The 17739-nt window shown below is 35.1% G+C and overlaps 1 protein-coding gene across 1 annotated transcript in view; it reads right to left on the reverse strand.

Annotated features, from left to right (window-relative positions):
- The window catches only part of LOC145670550 (uncharacterized), a 40627-nt gene that overhangs the window by 12879 nt on the left and 10009 nt on the right, over window positions 1-17739 (reverse strand). The window contains exons 2-3 of the mRNA XM_081739356.1: window positions 10532-10687; window positions 891-1046 (exon numbers count right to left, since the gene is read on the reverse strand). Coding sequence (XP_081595482.1) covers window positions 891-1046; window positions 10532-10687 — 312 coding nt within the window. The remainder of the gene's footprint in view (window positions 1-890; window positions 1047-10531; window positions 10688-17739) is intronic.

The raw sequence follows: 17739 nt of genomic DNA on the forward strand, positions 1-17739 counted from the left end.
ATTTTTCTGCACTGATGCGTAGGATACCCAAACACAAAATCATTCTCTCTTATTCCTTACATAATACCCAAACTATGTACTGATAAAAGCAAACATGCGTGTTTTGGGCTACAGAAGTAGTGAGGCAATGTATGCCATTTTCCTTAGTATGGGTAATACTTATTAAAACATAAGAAGATAATCATCAAACAAAATAACTTCGTACCAATCTTAAAACAATAAAAAAGAGAGAGAGAGAGAGAGAGCAAAGCTGTCTGAAGCGTACAAGAAATATTAAGACAAAAATTTATAGTTCCATATTTTCAATGGTTTCTGAGATCCTCTGATTATTGAACAAGTGTGTTTACTCTTCTGGAAATATTGATTAAAGTTTAGTTTAAAGGATTAATCTTTTACATATAAAATGGATCAATTTAATATAAATAAAAGTACGAGTATGTTTGTCTGTGTGCCTCCTGGAGATCAGATGAGTGGACCAAGAGTTCCTGAATTTTATTCACGGGTACTTGGGTCCGGGCTCCAGAGGAAGACGAAGCGTTTTCCTTTCTAAATTTCGAATTAGGGGCGTCGCAAGAGGGGTTCAGAGGTACATGTAAAAAATTGAAACTGACCAGCATTACTGTCAAATCTATAGTTTTCGAAGTCTCTGAGATGAATTGATGCTACACAAGACAACGTTTACTTCTTCAAGCGTCAGAAAGATTCACAGAAATATGTAACAAGGGGTGGCATCTTTTCTTCCCATACGAAGAGTGGGCATCTCAGATAGTATTATAATATAGTTAAGAAATCCAGTCACTAAGTTTCCAATATTCGATTTGTTTCTATTTTATATATTTATTTTATATTTTTATTCACTGGCTTTAAATACAAGAAGGGTAAATGCTTACCGCAGGAATTGGACAGTCTTTAATAGGGTAGGCACCAACGCACAATAACATAATGTTCTCTACTTTCTTGCTTGGGTCCTCTGTGAATCTCATTCGTTCGCAGGCGTCTTCTACTTTCCGAGTTCTTCTTTGCAAACCCTTCATCGTAAATTGGATCTTCAAATAAAGAAGTAAGTAAATTAATAAACAAGTAGAAATAACTAGATTGGTTAAAGAAATTACATTAGATTAAACATACATTACCAGTTTTATTTTTTCTGGAGGAAAATATTCGTATATTCACCAAAATATATTATTGTAACACTTTCTACACTCTTGAGATATCGTCCGACATAATCTTCTCCTTTGTAATTTGCTTCTTGCTTTTGGAATCAGCCACAGAATGGCGATACCAAGAGAGATGTAAGTCCACATATTTACTAGCATTAAATTGAAAAATAGTGGTTCTATCATCCTGATAAACATTAATGCGAAATTTGTCCGTACTTACATCTGGAAGAACTTAGAACACGGACAGTAAAGACAAGAAAATACCCTGCAACCAAGAAGGACCCTAGTTTATTGTGCAAACTTCCAAGTCAAGCGGACAGCACCAGAATATAAGATGCAACAGCAAACAAAGAGAGTAAGCTGAAGGGTACGCACGCAACTGCGTCTGTAAGGAATAGACTGCCATGTGTGAACATTGCAAGATGTACACTCATGTCCAAAATTATTGTCATATGACTATAAATATGTTGTTGTAGGAATATAATTTGATGACGAATTCTCCCCGTATTTCTTATAATGTTAGTATGTGTATAATCGGCAAAGACATGTATGTGGCAATTTTCATGTCAAAAGAGCAGTAAATAAGAACAATAAAACTTTCTTGTCCATTTAGCAACATTTGGTTTCACTCATTCTAATTTTCGTGTTTATAATTCTTTTCCTATGAAATATACCACAAATATACATTTCCCGATTATACACATAGTATCAATATTAAAAATACCCTGCAAAATCATTATCAAACTATTTTATTTATTTATTTATTTATTTAATCTTATTTTACATGGCGAAGTTAAGGCTCATGCCTTGTCACCCACTGCACCATGCAATACAATAGTATCATGATTAGAAATACAATAATAATAATAAAATATGTATAAAATATATAAACACTCCCAATCATACGCACACACACACACACATACACACGCAACCTCGCGCATCACATCACATGCACACATAGATTACTTAGATTTCTACAAATAACCAGATAATATAGTCACATACATTTAGTGAACAAAAGAAATAAAAGGTAGGTAGCACTTTTTTCAGATATTTATAAGAATAAATTATATTCTTACAAGAAGACAGTTATAGATATGCGACAATCATTTTGGAAATAACTGTACCTAGGTATAAAGTGTACGCACAACAAAATGCTAGGTATAATAAAAATGCTGGTGCGAGCTGGGATCAAAGCAGGAACTAAACGTGAGAGGTTCCTGATCTGCCATTAAACCACCGCAGCTTATAATGAAAGAAGTAAAGAAGCAAGAAGTTACAGGATATCGTGTTATATGTCGAGAGATAGACTAAGAAACACTCTCTAGGGGAGCGCGATACCGGAAAGACTATCCGTGTTTGTATTGTCACAAAATGGTATACGACAAATATACGTTTGACAATAGGCATACACCGAATGATGGTATGTGTCAAAGGCAACTCCACAGTCGCAGTTCGAAGAGAGGGGTCCGTTCCGTGGTGGTAACAACGAAAATAACTGCAGGTGGTGGGAACTGCATATACGCTACTGTCGTCAATGACATTGCACCTAAGGATTAAATGATGCACTGGTGTTGTTTGCTTTTCTCCTGGCCAACCAGGCTTTCCTGGCCCCTGTTTATCTGTTCGGATATTTCCCTTTTTATTATACTAAAGTGCTACTAATACCTTCTCTGTCCAAACGCCCTTTCCATATGTCCACCCTTTACACAAACAACATTCTGGTAACATCTCTGATACACAGCTATTACATAATGTGAGGTTACCCATTAACTAATGTGGTATACGAACAACGGATAATTTATCCTGGTTTCAGGAGAAATCCTACGCTGTTTCAATACAACTGTTCTTTCCAAACCTTCAGAACTAAACTTTTTATCATTCCAGATGTTACAAAATACTAATCCAGGAGTGGCAAATTACACCTCAAATACATATAAAATACTGTAGTTCAAGCTTACAAGTCATTTTAAATCCAGAAACTTCTTTTATAAATAAATAAATGAACCAAATGTATAGATTGTTGGAAATATTAACATTTTCTAAAGTTCACGGAAATATTATGCGTACTTACTACCATTGCGAGGGGCCAGAAGAAAACCACTGTAAGTTACTACACAAACTACGCATTGCAGCAGCTTCTCCTTCCTGTTGAAGGAGGAAGATTATAGTTCAAATTGACAAGATTGAGTAGTCATTATAGATAATTTTTCGAGGAGAAATGATTTTCGATAGAATAATGAGGACGTCTTGAATGAAGACTCAAAATATTTGACAGTTAATTAAGTGTATATCATATTTGAAAAATTTATAACATAAACAACAATACATAAAGAGGTATATGAAATTTACATAAATTGCAACTACGAAAAATCAAAAGAAATAAGCATGAAGAGAAGTACAAGTTAATATATACATATATATATATATATATATATATATATATATATATATATATATATATATATATATATATATATATTGATTTATAATAAGCATTTCAATTACAAATAAATAACATAGTATAGTTAGCAACTATAATGTTACTTGTAAAAATATCACTAGAATGGCTAGAGATGAATGTCGTTTAGCAGTAATAGTATTAGATGTTGTATAATCACTAGTACTAGTCGTAATAGTATATTTAGTTTATTGTATATACTATCTGCATATTTATATTTATACCTGTAGGAATTTCGTTCAAGCCATTTGGCAGAAACCGTTTTACTAATATTAGTGCCTAGAATTAGTCATAGACTGTATTGACTAATTGGCTTTCAAACAATTTACATATAATGCATTTTAACTTCATTTAAATTAGATACCAGAGTATTTCCTCATTACTTTAAACATAATAATAATAATAATAATAATAATAATAATAATAATAATAGTAGTAGTAGTAGTAGTAGTAGTAATATTTCGTTACTCTTCATTAATCTCGTATATATACTCTTTTATTACATACACATATATCCACATAAATTATACAGGGTGGGGCAAATAAAACAGGCAAGGATGAGTGGACACGATTGGACTTTAATGTATACATGGTATCACACCACGTGACGCGCATACTACGTGTACGCACACCTCTGGTTCAGATCTTAGTGCCTGCTGTGTTGTTGTGAGTTCAGCAGTGCACAGGTGAATATGGTCTGAGCCTCCTTTGTTACAGACGGAGTTCCCCCGGTGTTCGTTGGGGAAAGTTACGTGAAAACAAATTCTTGGAAAGAGTGTGGTCAATTGTTTGCTCAAGCAGGTAAGACAGCTATTTCATTTCCTTTGCTTTGTTTCTTTGTACCCTGGAACACTGTTTCGGGGCCACTTTTACTTGCCCTACCCAATATAATCCAGACCAAAATTATCTCTTTTACAAATGACGGTAAATTATTTACTTAAAATAGAAAGACTTGATGCAGCTATCGTGTGTTGATTTTCGCACACAATATAATGTACCAAATTTCACAATAGTAAATCCCCACGTTAAGCGGGTTTGCATATCCAGGCTTCTAACTATGAAATCATTTACGATCACTCCAACCCCAATCATTTCACAGATTCAACTTGTTGCATATAAGTTATTCGGACGTAAAATTGAATGTAGTTCATACGAAAAAGACCTTTATGCATTGTAAGACCTGTAACGCCCAAATATTCACAGCAAACGTATAGTGGTATCGACATAAACAAATAAAGTGTGGGGCAGGAAACTACTTTACACAAAAGTCTAAAGAAGCTCAGTGAAGATGTACAAACTGGTCGAACGGTTTGGGTCAATAGTCTTTCAATCATAAGTTTATGTGTTCAAACTCTGTAGGAAGTACTTTTTTTTTCCTTAAAGTGTGTTCCTATTTTTATCAGAGGACTGAAAACATTTTTTTGAATAAATCTTTGGCAACTACTTTTCTCTGAAATTCGTTTAGAAGGGAACATTATATGAATTGCAAATCTAAAATCCAAAACTGAAAACAAAATATTAAGTATGTTCAATAGTTCATTATTATTCTTTTGATTTGTAATGAAAAACTAATTATAAGCATTGATGATTTCAGAAGATTCTCACCGGATAATGGTCAATATATGAATGAGAGGAAATTGATAGAACGTTATTTGTCACTTTGGACATGATCGAAGATATGGACACGAATTTATGTCGACAGGGTCTAAAATTCTCTCACATGTCATGCCCTGAAATCATCACTGTTTCCTTAAGAAATATCTAGGTAGAATATTACATTTATTTCTCATTGTACGTTTTGAATTGACAAAATCATAATTTTAAAGATAATTAGAATACGATAAGCATAAAGATTTATAGAACTAATGAAGTAAATAGTATTGTGTAAGTTATCGGTTTCTAATCGGATTAAAACTAGAATATTCGTTTGTATCGCACTTTAAAGTAAATCCTCTCTCTATATAATTCTTACTGGAAAGCATGTTTAACTCCAATTACTTAATCAATATTTTTAATAATATATTTTTATTGTAATATTTTTATTATTCAATGTAGTATATATTTCATTTCCCAAAGCAAAACCTCGCAAATGTATAGTGGGCTAGTGAATATTATCAAATAAAGTATCATTTATTTTACGTAAATACTGCATCCCCTGATTTGAAACTTCGTACTTTAACTAATAATAATAATAATAATAATAATGATAATAATAATAATAATAATAATAATAATAATAATAATAATAATAATAATAATAATAATAATAATAATAATAATAATAATATGATAGCCATATCTTATAAGAATTTCAGGCTTACTCAATAAATGAATTCAACGTGGTCTCTATTCGAAGTTCTATTTATTCGAATCCGATAGAAGTACAAAGAGAAACTTCGAGAACAGGTAAAAGAAAAATGTTACTTTGGTGGGACTGGAACTAACCTTTAAGAGTTCCTTTCAATTTAGAAATGCCTTAGACACTTTGTTCCTTGTCTTTAAGTTAACTGATTCATTGAACATATCTGAGTTAGTTGTCTTTATTTTCTACTCGGTTATACACGTTTTACAATCATTTCCTTTAACTTGATCGACAGGAACACGAATACAAAAACATTTAGGTGAATTAAAATTCACCCACCGGGAATTGAACCGGGGACACCGTACACCAAAGTCACACGTGCTAGCCACTAGACCAGCGGTAAGAACGAATGAAATATGTTTTGAAGTGTCTGAAATGTATGCCTATTTTGCCCTGATGTATGTCTATTGATGTTTTTATGTTTACCGTATTCAGTACCGGTACTTTGAGGAACGATATATGTTATTCATATAGGTTCTATTACGTATTCGTCCATAAATACTATATAAATTATCAGAATTATTCATGATCTTCCATAGGAATTCGCTGGTGCATGCACAGTAGGCGGACAGTGTAATTGAAAGGTGAGTTCAACAGAGATTATGTATTTCGCCGACATTATTTAATAGTTATATAGAAGAGATAGCGAAAACGAGTCTACCTAATGAAGATGGAATTTACGTAGGAGATGAAATGATGAGGAGTATGCGGTTTGAGGTTGATATGATTGTTGTTGCAGAATCTAAAAAGAAAATTAAGAAGATGTAGAAAACTTGAGAAAGGCTTCTGAAGAATATGGGATAAAAATAAATATGAGAAAGACAAAATTCATGGTGATTGGAACGAAGCGATCGGTGTCAAATATAGAAGTAGGAGCGGGAGAAAAGAACAAATGACTAGTTTTCGATATCTGGATAGTATTATTAGTGATGATATGATATGCGAACCTGAAATAAAAGCAAGGATAGAAATGGCGAAAGAAGCTTTTAGGATGAAGAAAATACTATTTTGTGGGACCTTGAATAGAGTTGAAATAAGACTCATAAAATGCTTAATGTACTTTATTTTACTGTTTCTATAAGGCAGAATCATGGACATTGTGCAAAAATGTTGAGAAACAATTGGAGGCTTTCGAAATATGTGCGTGGAGAAGAATTGAGAGAAATAGCTGTGTCGAGAGGAAAACGAATGAAAGGGTGTTAGAAATGGAAGGAGAAAAATATTATTAAGTAGAGGAAGAAAAACTGGTTGGGATATTGGATAAGAAGGAACTGTATCATGAGGTACGTGCTAGAGGGTATGGTGCAGGAAAGAGAGGGAGGGGATTAATTAGACTACATAGAAACAATATTAGGCTATTGGCGATATCAAAACAGAAAAATCGTATGTGAAGATGGAAAGGTTAATAGAATATCGTGGAGCATGGCAGTTTCTCAGCCGCGGTAAGTGACCCGCTGGTAATGGCGGAATACTTATGATATAATCATGCCGATGATGCACAGTAAAAACAGAAAAATCCGCATCCATCTTCACATACGATTTTTCTGTTTTGATATCGCCAAAAGCCCAATTTAGTTTCTATATGGTCCAATTAATCTCCTCCCTCTCTTTCCTGCCACCATACCCTCTTCACCCGGTTACCTACCGGACCGGTGGAGACTAGATAATCCAGTTATTGCCACACTTGATTGAATAAAAATGTCAGGAATAAATAATCGTCAATAAAAGAAATTGTATCAAAAATACTTTAATGATAATTAAGCTACTAAAAAGCTATAATATGGAATGATTAAGCTATAATAAAGGTATTTAATAAGTCCTAGTTCATTATTTAAATTGCGTTTTGTTTAAATTATGGCTCCTATTAATTTTATTACTTTTTCATTTGGAATATTTTAAGTAAAATTAAAAGTAAGTACTTCATGTTGAAAGGTAATACTAGGATATTAGAAAAGAGACTTCACTATGAAATATGTAACAGTAATAGTGGTTTTAGTATAGGGTTTTGGGGGTTTTAATGTCACGTACTTAACCCTAAACGTTAGAGAAAAACTATTGATGGTGATGATAAAGATGATAAGTATGGTGATACAGAAATTGTTGTTACTGAATAGTTATATAATTTAATTGATATATATTTGGAATATCAATCGATATATACACTATATGATCAAAAGTATCCGGACACCTCCAAAAACCTACGTTTTTCATTTTAGGTGCATTGTGTTGCCACCTACTGCAAGGTACTCATTATCAACGACCTCAGTAGTCATTAGACATCGTGACAAAGCAGAATGGGGCGCTCCGCGAAACTCACGGAATCAAACGTCGAAGGTGATTCGGTTTCACTTATGTCAGGAGTCTGTACATGAGATTCCCACACTCCTAAACATCCATAGGTCCACTGTGTCTGATGTGATAGTGAAATGGAAACGTGAAGTGACAAGTACAGCACAAAAGCGTACAGGACGATCTCGTTTTTTCGCTGACAGTTCAAGAGAGTCGTAAAGTGTAATAGGCAGACATCTATCCACAACATTGCACAGGAATTCCAAACTGCATCAGGATCCACTCCAAGTACTATGACAGTTGGGCGTGAGATGAGAAAACTTGGATTTCATGGTCGAGCGCCTGCTCATAAGCCACACATCACGCATGTAAATGCCAAACGACGCCTCGCTTGGTTTATGCAGCGTAAACATTGTGCGATTGACCAGTGGAAAAACGTTGTGTGGACTGTCGAATCACGGTACACAATGTGGCGATCCGATGGCAAGGTGTGGGTATGGCGAATGCCCGGTGAACGTCATCTGTCAACGTGTGTAGTGCTAACAGTAGAATTCGGAGGTGGTGGTGTTATGGTGTGGTCGTGATTTTCTTGAAGGGGGCTTGCACCCCTTGTTCCTTTGTGTAATACTCTCACAGCACAGGCCTACATTGATGTTTTAAGCACCTTCTTGCTTCTCAGTGTCGAAGAGCAATTCGGGAATGGCGATTGCACCTTTCAACACGATCGAGCACCTGTTTATACTGCACGGCCTGTGGCGGAGTGGTTACACGACCATAACATCCCTGTAATGGACTGGTCTGCATAGAATCCCAACTTGAATCCTATAGAACACCTTTGGGATATTTTGGAGCACCGACTTCGTGCCAGGTCTCACCGACCTACATCGATACCTCTCCTCAGTTCAGCCGTCCGTGAAGAATGGGCTTCCATTCCCCAAGAAACCTTCCAGCACCTGATTGAAAGTATGCCTGTGAGAGTGGAAGCTGTCATCAAGGCTAAGGTTGGGCCAACACTATATTGAATTCCAGCAGTACCGATGGAGGGCGCCACGAACTTGTAAGTCATTTTCAGCCAGGTGTCCGGATACTTTTGATCACATAGAGTGTATTAAACTTTCAGAAGAGTATTTGAGGAACAGAGTAAAAACAGAAAGAAACGATAGGAAGCATAGGCATTGTTCACGGTTTTGAGCATGGTTAAATATTTAGTAAGAACGAATCATAGATTAGAAGTAAATTATCAAAAAATCACCCCTTTGACACAATGAATGTCTACTGTAGTATAGTTCATATGTATGTTAATAAATGTCTTAAAAGTGATGAGTACGAACACAGAGAAACGGGAGTTACATCTACATTTAAAACTGTTCCAGAATTTAAACATAATCTAATTTATAAACGTTTTTGTACTTTGTTGTTTCTTGTAAGGAGAAATAAGATTGATGAAATTGAAATTTAAAAAAAAAAAACTGTTGAAGATGATATAATTATATTTGGTGCGAAATAACAACTGGACTTTGAAAAGGAAAGGTTTTTCTTACCAAATTTAGAGAGTTGAGAATATTTACATCTTTGAATTGCAAAGCTTTAAAACAAACAAACGAATATTTAATAATTTGAATGCTCCTAATAATGATACAGAGTTTCATTTTCAGTTCGAAAAGAGTTTACTGATCCTCAAAAACCAATCGACAAATGTGGATATATAAAATTGGAAGCTGTAAGTTCACTGGCTGGTCAAACATTTAATGCAAATGATACAATAATTTATTTCCATTGTTTGCTTAGATATAAAGTACAAGGAAAAGGAGTTTATAGATAAGATATAATTACCTACAATAACCTCAACTATAACTGAAACTTTAAAAATTTCTAAACCGAAATATTCATATCAAAAATAATTGTACGTGATTAACATATTGTACGAGGTACATTATGTTATTCCATTGTGCAGCGTCTGTAAAGAAGTATTAGTACTATCAAGGTTCCAACTTCCGTATATAAAGTCAGTATTAACTGTAATAGCCCAGAAATTAGGTACCTATATTGGTCCCAAACTTGGACCACTGATTTCTTCCACTCAAATCAGGTGTTTTATTGATATGACATTAAGGGCAGTCATTAAAGTTGACAGAGGACCATAGACATTATTGATATAATAAATTAATGTGTTTATGTCGTGTGTAACAATAAATCTGTAAATAAATAAAAAAATTTCTTAATGTAAGAAACAGTTACGATAAACAATTAACTTACATCAAATTCATCCAAAGGTTTCTTAATATAAGGGTATCCTGTGGGCACTAAAGAGCATTCCACTGCTTTGACGGTAAAATTACCAACAGTCCAGATGGGATCACACTTACAGTCGCAGTCTTTTACATAGTAGATAATAAAATTGTAGTCACCGCACTGAAATAAATAAATAAATAAATAAGCAAAAATTCATTCTACTCGCTATGCGTTAGCACTGTACAAAGGTTTAGAAATGGAAATATTAAGAATGCTAGATTATATTATAGTTAATGGGAAGCACTTTTTGGTTCATCCATACTTTTCCATTCAAACAGTACCCGTTCGAACTATCGGATAAGTTTATTTATAATTCACTAATCAGTTTCTTTCCTTCTAACTTGTACAAATGACACAAAAATCTTTTAATACTTTAGTGATACTTAATCATAACTGCTATTCGTATTCGAAAGACATGTATTATAAATAATCAGTACCTAAGCACATTTCCTCAAAATTACGTGATAATTTTCTTTACTAAGTATTTCTGTGTCAAATATAAAAGTGGGAGGAGAGAAAATAGAACAAGTGAATAGTTTTCGATATCTCGATAGTATTTTTAGCAATAACAAGGGGTGAGAACGTGAATTAAGAGCAAGGATAGGAATGGCGAAAGAAGCCTTTAGGAGGTAGAAAAGTCTGTTTTGTGGAATCTTGAATAAAGAATTGGGAAAAAAGGCTTATAAAATGTTTCGTATGGAGTGTTGTACTGTATGGGGCGGAAATATGAACATTACGTAAAAGGATGAACAACGACTAGATGCCTTCGAAATGTGGGTGTGGAGTGGAATGGAAAGAATTAGGGTCGAGCTGAAAACGAATGAGAGGATGTAAGAAGTAGTGGGAGACGAAATATAAATTTTAGATATATTATTGAGAAGACGAAGAGAAACTGGTTGGGACTTCTCTTAAAAAGAAATTGTATCATGAGAGAAGTGCTAGAGGGTATAGTGGCAGGAAAGAGAGGGAGAGAGCAAAATAGGCTACAGTAAATGGACGATATAAAAACAGAGAAATCGTACGTGAATACGAAGAGATTAGCGGAAGACCGTGAAACATGGAAGCTTCTCAGCTGCGGCAAGTGACTGCCAATAAGGCAGAATAGCTATGAGGATGATGATATCCCTTGAAGGATATTACATCAAACTACTAAGAAAATCGATACAAGTAATTTAAGTAAAGGTAAGAGATGACTTATTCATAAAATGTGCACCCATCCCCTTCTTATCACCATGGTGACATGCTCTGGAGCAACGTATCAAGTCCGTATCCATCTACTTGCAGTAGCTATGATGAATGGGAGCTTTGTGCGTATTATATTTGATGCTAGTTCTTTACACCCCAGTGAAGCAGTATTAAGCAACATAAAACACACAGGTTGACACAGAACAAGCCTATGACCGCCATACAGTACTTGCGTTCTGTATACTAGTAAATTCACACGGATAACGCTTTCTAATTCGCATCTCAGCGAAACAGTGGCAAGGTGGCACTGATAAACAAATGTGTAGTTTCTTCGGAATCAGTTAAGTACAAAATATACTTTAGAATCAAAATTTAAAACTATAACAAAATGAATGAAGATTTACTGAAATGAAAGGTTAATGGGTATTATTAGTAAATAGAGAAATATATATACGTGAATTCATACGGGAATCAAAATATAAATTACGTAATTTATTGGCTCTTTATTTAATTCGTTTTTCTTCCTTTTAGGTATCATATTCTTGGATAGTTCCAGCTGAAGATGGTACAGGTAAGTATTGTCGATGAGTAAGTACCTAATCTAGAGCTGATTAGGTTTACATTTACTATATTAGGTTAATGTAGAATAGATGAGTTTAACTTCGAGAGAAGTAGCTGTTTGTAAACGACATCAAGTCTATTGTAGTGCTAATTGTTCATTTAGTTGTATACAGGGTTGACACAAAGACACTCTCCCGAATATGTGAGGAATACTCGTTCCGGGTAAGGCGATTATATGATCATCCTCTACGTTATTTTCATCCAATTCTATTGATTAACTTTGGTATTTATTTGTTACTGTGTGAGTTTTTTAAATGTATAATATCCAATTTGTTAGTTATTACATATATTTGTTATACATAAATGTAAGCACATTAATGTAGGATTTTATACTTTGTATTTATATTTTTTAAAATTCTACTAACTGGACCTGCGTTCTCTACAAAGCGCATCATTCTCATGTCAGTATGATTCTCTTTGTCTTTCCTCACAAAATCTGTACATATCCCTTTACAGTCACAAGTGAAAAAATCGTGAAAATAATCGTAAGCATATATCATAAAGGAGAGATTGTTTCTATTACTTTTTCAATATCTCGCACTGTTTGCAAGATTTGAGCCTACTTCCGGTTGGAGATTTTAACTCATGTATGATCAGTGTTTTCTTTTTGCATGCAGTATGTAATAAGTAAATACATTGCACACACAATTAATTATAAAATCAGTAACATGGTGTTCATTGGGCAACACAATCCAAACAATGAAGATTCAACTTAGAGTGGAGAAATAGTTATTAGTGCAGGACCAGCCAGGGTGTGAGTGGGAAAATTTTTACTCTTTTGTTTTGTGATCCTCATGTGGTCAGTATTAACATGTGATATGAGTTACAGTTTGGTTCAGATAGAATCTAATATGTCAGCTTGATATTCAAGATGGCCGCCGCTCGGACTGGCAGAATTTACAATTTGCGCTGTAGACTAGAAACGGCTAAGGATAATGGGGTCATTCTTGGCGAAATTAATCAGAAGAGCCTATGCATTAAAAGGATACCTTATTTATAAGTTTAGGATGATTCGTTGATTAGTTAACATTTTATCTGTGTTTAAAGTTTAAATTTAATTAAGACTTGAGTAAACTGCCCAGTTTCCACAATATACGCCTACCTTGAAATATGTGGGGAACGTTGTTCTTATTTTTTTTATTGCCTCTCCCGACCTGAACACTTTTTTGTTAATACTGTAGTTTTGTTATTGTGAGAATATATTTGATGAAATTGTTGTGTTATATAGTAATTTAAGTTAGGCATACCGCGATCTCTGTAATGAGAAATTGGTAATGAAAAATACCAAAACGTAGTTAAAATAACTAATAAAATCTTTAAACTATATTAATTTTTGGAAATATTTTATTTAATAAATACATGTAATAAAGTTAAACGTAAATGTGAAGAGTAAGGAATATACCCTATAATGCGTCAGGTAATAGACTAAAACGTATATTTTTTCGGTGTTATCTATTCAATGCCTTATCTACCGTTGAATAAATTTTTGCGTTTTGTGCTACAAGGGCAATACTGACAACAACTGGTCTGATTTATTTTGCAAGCGCATGATGCTTTAATACAAAATAAACATTTGCATGGCTCTATTAGATTTGTTGGGTATGGCGTATAGGAAATAACCAGAGACTTCACTATATTACTTTGTGATATAATCGTATTTTATAGGATCTGCCGTCGGGGGGGGGAGGAAGTTTCCGTCCATCGTATCCACTGATGTGATTGAAATATGACCCGTAATCAGGGGTGTAACCACAGGGGACCCAACGGGACCAGCCCCCTCCCAAATGACGAGCTTTAAAGTTTACATATAATTAATAATTTACCGTAAAGTAATATCGAAAAATAGTATGGTATCTTTCCTCACACCATTCGGAAAGTTATATGGTATACTTTATGACAGAAAATTACATAATTTATTGCGATTTATATTTGGCAGTTTGAAATCAAACATTTTAACAAGGTACTATAAATACTATCATTAAACAATGGTATTAAACTAATTAGTAAGTACATGGTATTTTTTATATTTAAGTAGTGTTTAAAAAAACGTTTTATCAGATGGAAAATTTGGTGACAAATAACGTTTTTATTCAGTTTTTCAGTTTGTGTTTCATTCGCTCTTGTTAATGCTACTTGGTGTAAAACAGGATATAGCTGTTAATAAAATAATTGTTTTTTAGTAACGAATAATAAATAAATATTTTTGTCAGGAAATCTTAAAGAAATTAAGTGCAATTTCGAAGAAAATCAGTCTTATGTATAAAGGTAACAAAGAATATTCTGTCGCTTTTTGTGGAGCTCTGTGTTCAATTGGCCCTCACACCGTGAGCTGAATCCGAATGAAGATAAGACGAAGGTCAGTTGTTGATGTGGGTATATCCAATATATTAACTGGTTGTGGCAATTCAGTTACACCGTGAACTTGTGTAAGGACAGTGAACATGGGACATCCACAGAACGTCATAAGGTCGTGTATGCTGTACGAGTTCAATCTAGGGTCAAACGCCGCTGCTGTAGGGCGGAAGATATACCAGACCTTTGGTGAGGGTGTCGTGACTACGTGGATAGTGCAGTGGTAGTTTCACAAGTTTAAGAACGGTGACGAAACACTCGAAGACGCTTCACGTGCGGAAGACCAACACATGTACCAAATGAAGACCTTCAGGTAGGAATTGAGGCGAAGAGCGGCCATACATGTGAGGAAGTGGGGTTAAAATTCGTGTGAGTGGAGAAAACATTCGACAGCTTCTCAATCAACTTAGGAAGGACTACAAGTTGCGTCGATGAGTCCCACATGGTTTGACTCCGGGCCAGAAGGCTACGCGAGCAGACACCTGTATTTCTTTGCTGTCTCGTCTGAGGAAGGATCCAATCCTGGACAAGGTGTTGACATGTGATGAGAGGTGGGTCCTGCACGAAACTCCACGGTGAAGTCATCATGGGTTAGTATCCATGAACCTTTTCCAAAACAGCCAAAAGCATCACTGCACCAGAAGAAAGTCCTTTTGTGTGTTTGTTGGACTTCTAGCTGCAACGTGCATTTGGAACTGCTATCAGGTGGTCAGATCATTAATGCAACTATGTACTGTCAGCAGTTGAGCTATGTTCAAGAAAAACTCAAAACTCTGGAGCCTGGACTTCTGAATCGTAAAGAGGTACTCCTGTTACAGGACAACACTAAGCCCCAAGTGGCAAGGATGACCCGGAACACCATTCTACGCCTTGGACGGCAAACACTATTGGATCTGCCATACTCCCTGGACATTGCACCGTACGATTATCACTGTTTCATCCTTTTCCTTGCACAATCACCTTAGAGGACGTCAGTTCAAATCCGAAGTAGTGTTGTAAACTGCACTTGATACCTTCTTAGCTTCACAGGCCACTAAGTTCTACCGCAATGAAATCCATGGCCTCCCAGAACTTTGGCAGAAGGTCGTCGATGCTGATGAGGACTATTTTTGATCTTCCAGGTAGTCTTAGTCCCAGTTGACATCGATATTCGAAGGTGGTGGGTGAAAAAGCGATATAACTTTCTTGGTTACCTTTATAGATAGTTTATGTATTCAAGGGCTTAAATTGAAAAGTTATGCGCAAAGGTATAATGATTGGTCCGGGGCAGTAGTTCTTGGTTAAACAATAAAATCTACCTGGAATATAATTTCTGGGGAAGAAGCAAATAAAATAAAATAAAAATAAAAATATACTACTACCAATAATAATAATAATAATAATAATAATAATAATAATAATAATAATAATAATAAGCTAAAAACAGTGTTTTTAGTTTTTCGGAAGGAAACCAAAATTTTCCGGTTTTTCAGGCCTCAAAAACTCTAGCTGCAACACATTTTTTTGGTTTTGTACATTGAAGCTGCCCCCCCTTCGAAAACGACGGGCCCCTCCTACTTAAACCTGCTGGCTACATCCCTGCCCGTAATGTAGAGTCGCAAGCAATGCGATGTAGCAGACATAGATGATAGGACACTCGCAACTGATTGTTTGTGAATAAATTTTTTGAATCGACACTCATACGTGCTGGTTTCATTTTTCTTCCGTAGCTTCAGGTAAGTGTTCTCTAGATAATAGATCTCATTTTCATCAGGTGTAGCCGACTTGCACCGAATCTTCATGGATTTTTTTAAATTCACTTTGACGTGCTGACTTCAGAACTGCCTTCCTTGTGTCCACCTTACTAGTGGTATCACACTCTGTGAAAGCGTAAATTGCTGGAAGAATGTCACATATGTCGTTTTCCAGAGTATCAGCTAATGAATGTAGCCTGAGTAATCGTGTTATTTTCCTGCGCCAGTCTTCATCCAAACACCCCGCTTGTTTTAAGTATTTCCAGATATGTAGTGCAATAATCATTACGTTGGTGTCTGGACTTTGAACAACGAATGCTGATTTCGAGATTTGAGCTGATATAACTGCCTGTAATGAATAAAGAAAAATCCTGGTATCAACTTCCACCTGATTGCTGCCTAGTAGTTTCTCGTGTTGTGTACTTTGTCGAGTAGCTTCAATGTAGTCAAGGTTTGCATTGCCTGTGCGACCAATAACGAGTACCATATTATCTTTCACTTTGATATTAGGAAGCTAATAATCAGTTAGGAATTCAATAAGACGCTGCTTGTTTAATGTACTTGCTAGAATCCTCCCCGAATGCGTGGGAAAATATGTTGCTGAATTCTGTATGGCATCTTGAAGAGGTTCTATTCTTTTGCTTCTTTTTTCTGTTTCAACGATTTTTGGAAATACTGGATCGTAGCGATCTAAAACAACATCTACACCTTAAACATTCTGATTCTTGAATGAATTCATCAAAATTTGAGGAAGAAAATCTGCAAATTGTTTGAATGTTGAAAACTGCGGAACTCGGGAAGAACTCTGAGTGCGCGCCATTCCATCAAATATATACCTAATTTTTGTGTTGTTAGTTTGTTCTGTGAACATGTCATTTGAAGAAGTTCAACCTATCAGTTCCTCAATTGCATTCATAAATATATAGCTCCGTGAACAAATGAACCGCAGGAAATGTTTTCAGGTAAATGGACATGCCAAACTAATTTGCTATAAAGATGGATTTTGCCATCTGCATTTTCAGTCGTTCTGCCAATGTGTAACTGATGCAATGGCTCATGCTTTGACCGTGTATAATAGTGCACACGTTGGGCGAGTAACACGTGTTTTGGTGTCTGGGCATCATTTTTCACTAGATATTATACATCAAAATATATAGAATTCACCTTCTTTAGCACGTGCTTTCAGATGTTACTTGAAGTGCGTGACAGGTCTCTGAGAAAAACATTTCATGAGTGTGGTAAGGCATGTTGCAAGTTAGTCTTCAACTGAGCGCTGTCGAT

Source organism: Thermobia domestica, chromosome 14 (assembly GCF_964235325.1).
Source record: "Thermobia domestica chromosome 14, izTheDome1.hap1.1, whole genome shotgun sequence".
NCBI classification, from domain to species: domain Eukaryota; kingdom Metazoa; phylum Arthropoda; class Insecta; order Zygentoma; family Lepismatidae; genus Thermobia; species Thermobia domestica.